The sequence below is a fragment of the Lissotriton vulgaris genome, chromosome 11 (assembly GCF_964263255.1).
Source record: "Lissotriton vulgaris chromosome 11, aLisVul1.2, whole genome shotgun sequence".
In the NCBI taxonomy this organism is placed as follows: Eukaryota; Metazoa; Chordata; class Amphibia; order Caudata; family Salamandridae; genus Lissotriton; species Lissotriton vulgaris.
Window position 1 is genome coordinate 487,456,171 of NC_141699.1, and position 12,832 is coordinate 487,469,002.

General features: G+C 40.5%; 1 protein-coding gene across 1 annotated transcript in view; it reads left to right on the forward strand.

Annotated features, from left to right (window-relative positions):
* Positions 1–12,832, forward strand: part of LOXL2 (lysyl oxidase like 2) — a 445,269-nt gene that overhangs the window by 363,525 nt on the left and 68,912 nt on the right. Inside the window, exon 9 of the mRNA XM_086943561.1 lies at positions 7,934–8,099. Coding sequence (XP_086799687.1) covers positions 7,934–8,099 — 166 coding nt within the window. The remainder of the gene's footprint in view (positions 1–7,933; positions 8,100–12,832) is intronic.

Consider the following 12,832-nt stretch of genomic DNA (forward strand, 5'->3'; position numbering starts at 1 on the left):
AAACCCTTGGGAGCTTGCTTCCCCAGATATATCTTGTGACCATAGCTAAAATCTGGGATGAAGGTTGGCAGGAGGATGAAGGACAATTATGGAAATGGGCAAGAAAGTCAAAGTGTCCATATCCCTCTGCTACATGGTAGCAATGGCACAACATTAATCTCTCCCACCCTGCTATGGTACAGGGTCACCATCATACCCAGGTACATAAAGTGATCCTGTGATATCTACAGGGGAGTTCTTAGGGGATGTTATGGTCCCTCGCCCTGTAACTGCATTTAAGCAGATGTAGGGCAATTCAGTCAATCCAGAGGCATCCCAATATGCCCCCAACAGCCACTGCAATTGCAAATACGAGCTCTCTGGTTGTTGGAGGAAAAAAATGATATTGCCACCATAAAGAGATTCTCTATCCTCCAACAGATTAGACCAGCAAAACCCAACCAGATTAACATTGTTTCTGATTCACTCTGCCAAAGGCTCAAGGGCAAAGCGGAGAGGTAAGAAGGGCCATCCCTGTCGTATTCATGCTTCAATAAAAAAAGAAACTTATAGCATGCCGTTTACCCTGATCTTCGCCCTAGGAATGGTGTACACGGCCGTCCGGTAGGCTAAAACCAGAGGATCGATGTTCATCTTCTGAACTGCGTGCATTAAAAAGGGCAATGACTCTTGTCAAAGGATTTCACAAAGCCAATAAGGAGTATGGCAGCAGGAAGGGAGATGTAAGCTACATGACACAGTGTCCTGTGTTACAATTAGGCATGAATCCATTTTGGTCCTTATGGACCTGGGTTCAGATCTTCCTAGCTAGATGAGAGGGCAGAATCTTGGCGAGCAGTTTAGCTCGGTATTTATCAGGGATATGGGCTAGTAAGAAGCACAGCAATCTGGGGATTTATTAGGTGTAAGGATGGTAGTTACCGTGGCGAATTGTAGGTTTCGGCGGTAAGCGTTTGTGCTCTCAATTTCATTGCATAAATTTAGGAGATGGGGGTGATACTAGCAAGGAATACTTATAAAGAACTCTATAAGAATGCTGTTGCCTACCAATCCTGCTGCCTTCTTAAGGTAGGCCTCAACGCTTGTCTTGCTGCATGGCCCCTCTGCCGCCCCACAGGAGGGAGATGATGCTGCTGGTGGGCACAGCAGCAAGGAGGCAGTACTCACGCCTCATCTTGAACCAATGGCTGCACTTTTGCCTTCTTGGGTGGCAGTATTCTCAAATATAGCCAGTGGTGGCGAAGGAGTGCTAGCAATTGGTTTTCGCCATCTACCGCTGCTAGCCACACTGCCTGCCACTGCCAGCCTTGCTCAGATATCCCAGTTTATGAACCTTAAATCACAGTGCATCTGCTTTCTAGCAAAAAATATCTTGCTTATAGGAAATCATTCATATTTATCTATCGTTCCCAGAACCCATCAGAACCTTACCGCCTGGGGGCTCTAGTAGGCGCACAGCAGTCCAGCATTAGAGCAGTGGATAATGATTTTTAGTGTGACCCCCTTCTTCTTGTTTGCATTTAAGTAAACACGATGAGATCTCAGTTACTTTTAAATAACTATTTTGTATTCTTTTTTGCACTTGGTGTGTGAATGATTTGTGAAGTTCAGTACAGGGATAACATCCTTGTTTTTCAAAGAATTTTTCAATAGCACATTGCTAGAACTGCACCAGCCGACACGTCTTGTGACACACTGTCTACAACATTCGTCACCCCACACCCTTCTCTTATTCATTTCTCCACATACTGCTAGGTGTGCAATAGATGTGATTTCTAGGTGTGTAATATGTAGGATTACCTCCCTGGCTAGCCACCGGAAATGGCTTTGTATTTAATGATGAAAATAAAGCAAAGGAATTAATCTAGAATCTATCCTCCTCTGATATAAACATATTTCCTCTAACTTGTTTGCATGGATGTGACTTTGTAGTCTATTGTTAAAGAAAACAAGCATTGGCAAATCAATAGATCTCACTTTTGGGGCCTATTGCTTTTGGCCGCACTGTACAGCTCTGGGACACTGTGCAGCATAGTTAGATTAAAAAATGCAAATAAAAGGCGCAATGGAGGTCACATCATTTTACTGATACTCTCATGTATCAGAAAGAATGGGCTAACTAGCAGAGTCACATGGACGCTGTTTGCTTTACTGTCTATTTATTCTAAGCGCCAGTGTTTGTCAACACATCATTACAAACCACACTTTCCATATCCAGATTAGGTACTATAATATAGGCCGCCAGCCCACTGAGGCCTTAAATCCCAGCTATGTTGGCTCTATAAACTAACAGAGTAAGAGGAGTTTATGGCTGTTGGGAGACTTAGGGGAGAAGGAATAGTAAAAAGTTTTAACAATAACAGTTAACACTAGGCTCTGCTGTAACTTTTATTATAATACAAAATACAGAAGGCTCATAAATCAGAAAACTGTAGTAAAGCAAGATTAACCAAGAATGAAGGAATGACTAGAAACAAGATGCAACTAGCAAAGCAAGAAAAGGACAGTGGGTATTTTATAGTGATGCAATACCTCAGAAGTTATGCCTGACACAGAAACGTATGGTCATAAGGTTACCTCCTGTCTGATTGTGTTTGGTGCTAGTGTTCCAAGTTTTGGAGTAATTCCACGCATCCATACTTATTTCTACTCCCAATTTCCTCCAGGAATCATTTGGAGGAATTTGCGTGGCGGCAAGAAGGTTGGAACCGCGGAAAACATGCAGCTTCCCGTAACTGGAACCCCATGCTGTCCCTCATTCCAACCCGCACAACTCAGAATCGGTAAAACCTCCCATGGGTGATACTGCACAAGGCCCCTTCAGTTTTTGCACCGTTAGCTTTACCTCCAGTATTATCCTTCAGTTGTAGGCCTAGGTATTGATCATACCATTAGTGATCAACAGAAATCAGCAATAAGGAATAAAAAGGCTGACAGCCTACCTATCTATGCTGAAGCATTAGCCGAAAAAAAGGCACTCTGAAGTAACCTTGAAGAGACAAGAAGCTCCTTCAGAGCACACAGGTAGAAAAAAATAGAAAAGCAAAGGCGAATATTAACCAACAAAGTTAAAGCACTACGCAAAGAACAAAAGGTATTTCTGTTCAGGGTTTTCCTTGATTTTCCTGTTGAGTGTTTCAGATTTTCACCTAATCATCTTGTCCAACTATATATTTTATAATGCTTTGTAAAGTAGAGTTAAATAAAGTATATGGTGTATATGCTTTATTTTTGCTTCTAGTTCACAAACACTAACAGTTCAAATGTGCTGTGTTGCTTAGATGCAAGATGTTGTTCCCATACCAATCAAATTGCGTCGCCTGGGTGTTGCCTTGCTACCTATATCATCTGAAAGCTGACCATAGCAGTCTAGTGCTTTCATGGATAGCTCCCTCTTTCAAGATGTCCTTGAAGACACCACTTAATGAAGAACATTCTCATTTTCCCATCTCATGACCTGATGACATACGTGTGAGGTATATAATGAGTGTGGAGAAAGACTGTGAAATGAAAATAGAAGTGGCGAAAGCTGTGTCCGCTGTATGAACCTCCTTGCACTAACTGGCTAGACGATGAATGAATCCATCTGTTCAAGTCACTACATTCAGTTCATCACTTTACTAATGAGAATTATCTTACATACATCAGCAGCCACAGAAAAAATCTTTGTAACTACTGTACATAATCAAGATCAAATAAAACAAATCGCCTACAGCAAAATAAACTATAAAATAAACTTAAACATCAAATATATATATAAAAAGGTTGAAGTGCTTATAGGCCTATGTTTCAGGGTAGGCTTGAGAATCAATTTGATGTTTTGTTATTGTTATATTGCATTGTTATTTATTAAAAACAAACTGGAGCAATTCCAACAGTACCATTTGGGGCAGGCACGTAGAGTTGATGTAGTCAATGAGGGTGGATTTTGGGCCTAGGCTCCTTATACATTAAAAAGTAAATAGACAAAAATATAATACAAGTTGTAATGTTTCAGTGTTTCTCTGCTATAGCTTTTATTTTGATGGTACTGCAAAATGAAAGTGGTTATCGGTTATTTTAGTACTCCATTATAACCTCATCGCTGCTATTGATATTTTCCCCCTGTGCTGGGCCCCAATGATAATGGGTGTGGTCATGACGGAACCATTTTGTCATCAGCACAGCTCAACCGTGTCTGATGACGGAATGGTTCCGTCACCAGCATCGAAGGGGTTAACGGGTGTGTTTACACAGCAGTCTGGACGTGCGGGGGGGGGGGGGGGGGGGGAGATGATCCCACTGAACTTGACCGGGGGCGAATCGCAGTGCAGGGAAACAAGAAGAGTGAAGGAGGAGAATATGGATGTAATACAAGATGGTTTAAGGGTGGTTGGTAATTAGCTACAAACAGGGCACAGGTTGCATGCAGATGTGTAGTGATAGTACAGCAATATATCCTATGTATTGTTGTAGTGTTCAGTTTTCCTTTTAATAAATATTACTCTGTACTATGATGCCAATTTGAGCAATTCCGAAAACACTGCGTCACGTTTTGGAACATACAGTGAGATCAACTTTTTCACAGTAAGCTGTTTTGAAGTTATTAAAGTTTGTATGAATTACGTGACATATTTGTTAAACCTATACAAAACATTTCTGCATTTCACCTATTAGTGTTTTTTTGTAAATATTTAATAGCTTTTCTTTAGGACACATCCCATTTTTACTTCTTCTTAAACTGTGCCCTCACATTGATAGATAGACCGACAGATAGATAGACAGACGGATAGATAGATAGATAGATAGATAGATAGATAGATAGATAGATAGATAGCTAGATAAATAGATTTTGTTTTAAGGTAGCAGTACTGTATAGAGAAGGCCTTCTTAGGCATTTACTTTATTTAACACAGCTGAAATGTATTAAAACCTCAATGTAGCCTATGATGTCTAGCATAGGTATTGTACTGAAAGGGTAGTCTTTTAGTATGGTATCTTATACCTCAACCGACTTTCAAGTATTTCACTCATTGGATGTGTGCTGTACAATGCAGAACACATTTCACTTATTGGATGTGTGCTATACAGTGCAGCACAGATGCAATGTGTGGAATGTTAGGAGGAATAAAATAATATTCGCTAACTTTTCATCTGCCTCAAAGAACTGTTAGTTCTTTTACGTAAAGCAAAATCAGATTTTGCTTTGTGTCAACAGCCATAGGTGGCTACACTGCTATGCTCATGTACCAGCCATATAATGCTCCTTTGATGCAAAGCAGTGCAAAGAGAGATTTGCACTGAAAATAGACACATTTCTAGTGAAAAATCAATATTGATCTGGAAAGTAAATATCCTGACATGAATTTGCACCACTTTGCACTTTGAGATTGCCCAAAGTCTTGATAAATCTGTCTCCTTTTTTTTTTTTTTATTTATTGAGAGTTCATACCGGTAAATACATATTCATAAATGCGTACATAAATATGTAGATAGATGCATAGCGTTATACCGTCAAGCGAAAAAAACAGAAAGAATAATAAACAATAAGCAATCAATTGACAGGTTAAATATCTACAAAACCAGTAAATCATTCATTTGTACTTTTGCTGTCCTCCAAGTAGCCACTGGGGCCCAAAGTCGCTTGCCCATATCCCTTAGCTTAGCTCCCTTTAAATCATATAATGCTTCCTCAATATTATGTATGCCCAACATTCTGCACAACCACATTTGAAAAGTAGGAGCTTCTGTATCCTTCCAGGCTGCGCTAATTAAAATCCTAAGAACTGCTACGGAGATAAAAACTAAAGCTTCGGCCTCAGTACTCATATTTAATTTCACATCACAACCAATTATTATCAAGGTTGGGGATAAGTTAATTTTGACGTCAAGTAGCCCCTGTCTCCTTGTATGAATTGCAGGTCCCGAAATTGAATCCCAGCATATCGATTATTCTAACATTACATATTAGTATTACCTGTTATTTACAGCACTTAGTACTCAGTGGAATGTATACAAATACGTTATAATTATCAATGTGTATCACCTCAAATCATGGCAGAACGAGAAGAGGGTAAAAGCAACTCACACATACTTTCCCTTCCTTCAAATTCATCGGGCCATCTATTGCTTTCCAGGCTGACCGCTAAGATTGAATTCACCACCTCTCCTTGGTGGCTGGCAGGCAGTATATCAATGCACTGATAATATTCCCCAGTATGGGCGTACTATGTCATCTTCCTATACAGTCGTACATGGTAGGCTTTCTACAAGTTAGGGCTTTATCACAGCATGTTCAGAACACTATTATTAACTTTTCCTCGCCATCAGAGGTGGTGGAGCACCTGGCACCCTAGATTGGTGGGCTGTTCTGCCACCATTTGCCTAGCTGCAGGTACCTCCACTCACTGCATGAGCTCTACAAATAATATCATCTATTTTTGTTTTAAACATAGCTTCGATAGGGCAATGAAGTTTGTATGTCTGGTTACCATGTAAAACTGCATCCATATTCAAATCCCTTTGCCTCCTGGAACAATGGGCTCATTTAGAGCTTGATGGGTGGCAGGCTAGCCACCACAAGACTCTGCTCCCCTTGCCCGTATCCCTTTGTGGTAAAGGATGTGAACTTTGAATCAATTCTGCAAAGTTTTCTTTTTTTCAGAAACAATGTCGCCAAACAATCGGTGTCCCTCTGTGCGTGGTGCCCCCCTGTGCGTGGTGCAGTTTAGCGATGTACATGCCCTCCACTGTTATGCCTTGCACTACAATCTTGGGCAGGGAAATCTAGTGACCATCATCCCACCCAAAATTGCGTGAGGGTAACAGCCACTCTGGCCTGGCGGCTGAGTGACAGATGGGCTGCCAAGATGAGAGTTTACACTGTCGTAAATGACCGAGGCTCAGCTTATGGAAACCCAGCAGTTCCACCATCCCTAAACATGGAGGTAGAACTCAGAATGTGACAAGATGGGAGAGCCACTGATGTTTGTTTGTGTCCCAGCTCCACCAATGTGTAAATGACATGTTAAGCCCTGACTGCTCAAAGTCAGTCACGGCCAGCATGACTTGCATGTGGGATGGCGGGGGTTAGTGCGGGGGGAGGTTTAATTTAAAAAAAAAGACTTACCTTCGCCGTCCCGTTTCCGAGTTGTCAATCACGTGTTGTTCTCTGCCACAGGAAGCAATCAGCTTCCCTCACCTAACCTAAGCCAATCACAACGCTGCAATGGCAGCGTTGTGATTGGCTGGGATGCCGACCACACAGCCATCTATGGGAAGGACATTTTCTCCAAGTAGGCTGCCTACATGGAGAAAATGAGGAGTGCACATGACTGGTTTGATCGGCCCCAGAGGGCCGACCAAACAGTCAGGGCCCACGGCATTGGGCTACCCACTCCTGCCCAGGCCCTCGAGCAGGCCCGCCCCCAACCAAATCCTTCTGCTTTCTCGCAGTGCGAAAAGCAGAAACATAAAATTGTATTTATAATACCATTATATGTTTCTGCTTCTCGCACTGCGAGAAAGCCGTGTGTCGACGCTCCTCCACCCACATGGAGGAGCCGCCCCTGCTCACAGTCTCTACCGGTGAAGCGTCAAGTTCACAATTATCCAATTAAAGTGTGTCCATATTTAATTTCTTTTAATAACAGCAGCAAACGACAGTACCCTCCACAAATACATTCTTATTTTAGACTATGCTTGGCCCGTGGACCTGAGTATCAGTAGAGTTTCCTTTGTATAATGCAGCACAAAATGTTTGATTATACTGTGATCCCTTTTGCTTTTTGGTCCCATTAAATGGTGGCAAATTGTTCCAAAGAGCTGCATTTTTGACATAAACTACTGTTGGAAAGTAGAATAACTTTAGAAAGCCACTCATATTGTTAAATGCAATGGCCATTGCTACATGAAAATGCTTATATATTTACACTCAGCATTGTGTTTTGCACAGGAAACGTGGTACTGGCAGGGAGATGTTAGTGCCGACGATGTCATGATGAGTGGCGTAAAATGTTCGGGGACTGAGCTGTCGCTAGCACACTGCCGTCATGATGGTGCTGAGGTATCCTGCCCGAGAGGAGGCGGTCGTTATGCGGCTGGAGTTTCCTGTTCTGAAAGTGAGTATTACTTATACATGGTAGGGCACGGAGCCTATGTGGATGACCTTTTTAAAAGGGTACTCCAGAGGTCATAACACTCTCTGAATCAAGGTCACAGAAGCAGCACAAAGATAAATAGACCTGCAAAAAAGATACCTTGTGGAAATGTAGCTTCAAAGAGCCAGTAGTGTAAACATGTCGTGGTGGAAATTACGAAGCTGACACAACCTTGTATACAGTGGTTGCCACCACAATGGCCACAAGCCATAGCTTATGATACTAGTAATCTATAGCTCATGATAATGCTACCGAGACTTTCAATGGTGAAGGTGGAACCCGATTGAAAAGGAAGTTCTGACACTAGGTACTGAAAAGGCATTTTTTATCCTCGAACTCCTCATGGCTACATAAAATGGTGTATAGAAAGTGAGTCTCTGGAACACCAGTGACTACATGTCGCACAGCTTTTGGCTAGAAAGCCTATACCAGTTTATCAATGTTTATAACACTGTGATGCAAGAAAGAAAACACTTCAATCTTTAGAAAAGTTAAGTATAAGCTTCAATGTTTTTTAAATACAAACTTAAGTGAAAACAAACATTTCCAAATGCAATTCAAATCATAAACATCTTGTTTCGTCTACATTTAGTTTTGGGAAACTGTAATGTGTTTGGAAGCAATAAGTATATGCAATTCAAAAAATAATAATCAAATTAATGAACATTTCCCAATACATTTCGGGTTCACCCTTGTTCATACTGTTCTTTTGATTAAGTACTAATTAGAGTTGATCACAGTTGTGTAGTACCCCATCGCAGCAATGTGGCCACGGGGTACAATAGCTGCAAAGTTAAATTTGTTGCAGTTTGTTGGCCGTCTTGGCTATGGTAAAGAATTCTATTTTGATATTGGGTTTTAAGGGTTAGCAGAACTAGTCAGACAGAAACATGTTGAATATGGCATGAATGTGAGCCATATATGTGGGTGGATAACTGTCCATAAGGAGGTTGGTTTTCACCAAAGTGTGCCAAATGACATCAATTAGACGGTGAGAGTGAAGCTCAAGGCATCCGTGATGTAACTATAAAATTTCTCTGCTCAGCTGATCAATGGGTAAACTATGCAGAGGTAAAGGAGTCATTGAGGAACTATGCACAACATGGCCTTACTTCCTTCCACCGCTCTCCCTATAGATGGTCTTGAAAAATAATATAATTTCAAAAATGATTGGTGCCATGTCACCCTAGCCTTCACCCACCACTCCCTTAGCCTTCCTAGAGCTAAGGATAATAAAATCACGCATTTTAGAGCAGAGTCTTGAGGAAGGCCAGGACTGCACAGACTAGTTGTATGTTAATTTGTAATGTATTGCTATTTTCCTGCTATAGAGCTTTATTGAGTTTAAAACTCTTAGAACTGTACTTTGCAAATCTAGGAAAATAGGTTATTTTTAAAACCAAAGTTTTGTTTTTGTATACATTTCCACCCAGTTGAGCCAATCTGTCTTTGGGGAAACTCAAATTAGGCAGAGCATCAGAGGCAATTCCTAAGTGTATAAAAAATGCAATGCCCTGAATCTGTTTTGTGCTTTCAATAGGGATTTCAGCGAAGACAACACTTTCTGCAGATGCAGATGTAGTTAGCTAAGCCTTAGCAAGGAATTGATTTCATGAATGTCTACAAAGTAAATTTGGAGACATAATGTTTTCAGCCAAACAGATGTAACAGTCGCGTCTGCCAAATACTGTTATGAACATCGAAACTAAATCCGTCCCTAAGACTCAAATCCAGTTGCTGGAAGACTTATATTCCAGTTATTTATTTATAATCTGCATTTTCTACTGATGATGGACCACCCCCTGTGGTTTATTAAACTATTTTGCATGTTAATAACGTGTTTGTGCGTTTTACTGCAAATTAATATATATTAGTATATTCCAAATTACATATAATAATCTGGATTTTTTAAATTATTTGTTTAATCAAATGCACTATATCATGGCGATAATTCAAAAATACCAGGTGATAGTCAGACATGTACTTCCCCTTCATTAATGATAATGTATATTTAGAATAAAATGAACATTTGTAACATTGAAGTTGAAAAATCTGCATCAGTCTGTTGTATGGAATCACTTTTCTTACTAAATGATGTGGCAAAATCAGTAGTTCAGTGACACAAGGCTGCCTCCATATTTACCCACAGACTATGCTGCCTTTGGTCTGGCTTGACCTTTGCCCTACAGGTAAACATTTTCAAAAGAGTGAGTGTCTGGCTTAAACAAGAAAGAACAAAAACTATCATTCCTCAAACATAAAAACATCTATTAAACAGTGCTGACTATGACAATATTAAGAAAGGGAATCCATCAAAGGCACAATTATTGCAATAGCCAAAACTGAATCAGGCTTTAAACTTCTGCTTTCTTGTTCAACCTACTACAGACTTATCAAACTCTTTAGTTCCCCTGCAATTTCATTAGTAGGAGAGCTTTCTACTCCTCCCCTTACCTCATACATAGGACTCCTAAGCCTATTGCTGCTTCTAGTCTGTGCCCAGTGTTATAATCATTATTGCCCACAAATGGGGTACAGACAAAATAGAGATATTATTTCTTATTGTGGCGAATGCATTTCGAGAATATGTCAGCCTTCATCAGCGCCCAAGAATCCAGGAGGCTTCCGACATCACAAATGTAAATCTTGCCACCCTCTTATTGGCAGAGGGCCCGCTCCACCCCCTAGCGTTGTCATCTCACCTGTTGTCAGTTCACAAAGTGTGTGTGGACCATAACACCCAGAATGCATGATGTTGAGTCCAGGCAGGTGTTGCAGGGGGGGGGGGAGGGGGTGTCACCAAGTGGTCTTTGCGGGGGTGGCAGTACAGTTCACAAGTTGCAGTCAATTTCCTGCTTGTTAAAAAACAAAAACGCCTCCTCGGGTCCCCAAACTGCTTCAGCCTCGGAGATCCGGGGAACTTTCCAGCGGGGGCAGCAGTGACAATTCACGCCGCCCAGCATGAGGTTAATAACCTCACAACCGCTTCAATTACTCCCCAAAAGTCCATGGCGGGCCCAGACCATCCAACACCTTGGATACACACAAAAACCGCCGCAGCAGCAGAAGCCAGTGACGTCAGGGCCAACTTGCGAAGCAGGGGTCAAACATTTTCAAAAGAGTGAGTGTCTGGCTTAAACAAGAAAGAAAGAAAAACTATTATTCCTCAAACATAAAAACATCTATTAAACAGTGCTGACTATGACAATATTAAGAAAGGGAACCCATCAAAGGCACAATTGTTGCAATAGCCAAAACTGAAACAGGGTTTAAACTTTTGCTTTCTTGTTCAACCTACTACAGACTTATCAAACTCTTTGGTTCACCTGCAATTTCATTAGTAGGAGAGCTTTCTACTCCTCCCCTTACCTCATACATAGGACTCCTAAGCCTATTGCTGCTTCTAGTCTGTGCCCAGTGTTATAATCATTATAATCATTATTGCCCACAAATGGGGTACAGACAAAATATCTGAGGAAAGGTATTGTGTGGACAAAATAACATGTCAAGAACATAGAGGACAAAAATATTGTGAAGGTAAGTTTCTATCAATAAGCAAAGTTTTACACCATATATAACTCCATATACATATATATATATATATATATATATATATATATATATATATATATGCAACATAACTCCTTCTTTCGAGAGAGCAGAGACCACACAGGGGAAGATATATATATATATGTATATATCTCCTGTTCAACTGTTTCCTTGTACTTCCCTTCCGCGGGAAAGAACGGATGCAAACCCAGATTCAGTGCTCAATAAGTATTTTTATTTCATCGCCTTCAAACCACCATGACTGCCATATATATATATGTACATATATTGATGAAGTGAACAAGGCGGAGGCTTCCGCCGAAACGCGTCTGCAAGCAGATTTTTTGGAAATAAATGAAACTTGAGTCGAACTCACGGTGTCAGTGCCATCCTTGATCGGAAGGAAATGCGGCTTGGTAACCAATATATATATATATATATATATATATATATATATATATATATATATATATATATATATATATAATATCAAGGTACGTAGATGTGGATTTAAGAATAGTAAATCTATACATACCTGTTTGCACTTACCCTCTCGATATTTTGGTCCCCTATATTTTGACATGATATTCTGTCAACAAATATTTGTGTTTCCGATATTCTGTCAGCAATCACCTCAAATTGTGGTGGTACTGTAGTATTGTTGTTGTCCTAAAAATAAATATGCATCAAAAATATATGCATCAAATGAACCACAAAGTAGCTCTCAAGGCTGAAGCAGAAAATCTAACCAAGTCAGAGTCCATTATACTAATGTTTGTTTATCTTCCTAAAATGCCATATCCAGGTTCCCGAAGTATCTTTCTATGCTTAATAACTGACTTCAAACTGAATGAAGTGTTGGGTGCCTAGTGGAAAGCTTGCTCCAAATTGTTTCCTTCTTCACAGTCATAACATGTGAATAAAGGATTGTGTCAAAGTTGCCAGACAAACTTTCTTAGGTAGTACCAACCCAATGTCCCACTTCTGTTTGAATGAGAGTCTCTTGATGTGCATAATGCATGCAAAATTGACCACGAGGTCAGAAAATCCTCAGTACCAATAACAGTCTGATGTATAGTGACATTGTATTTATTTTAAGTGTTTTATATAAAGCGCTAACAAGGCCTATCTAGTGCCAGAGCGCT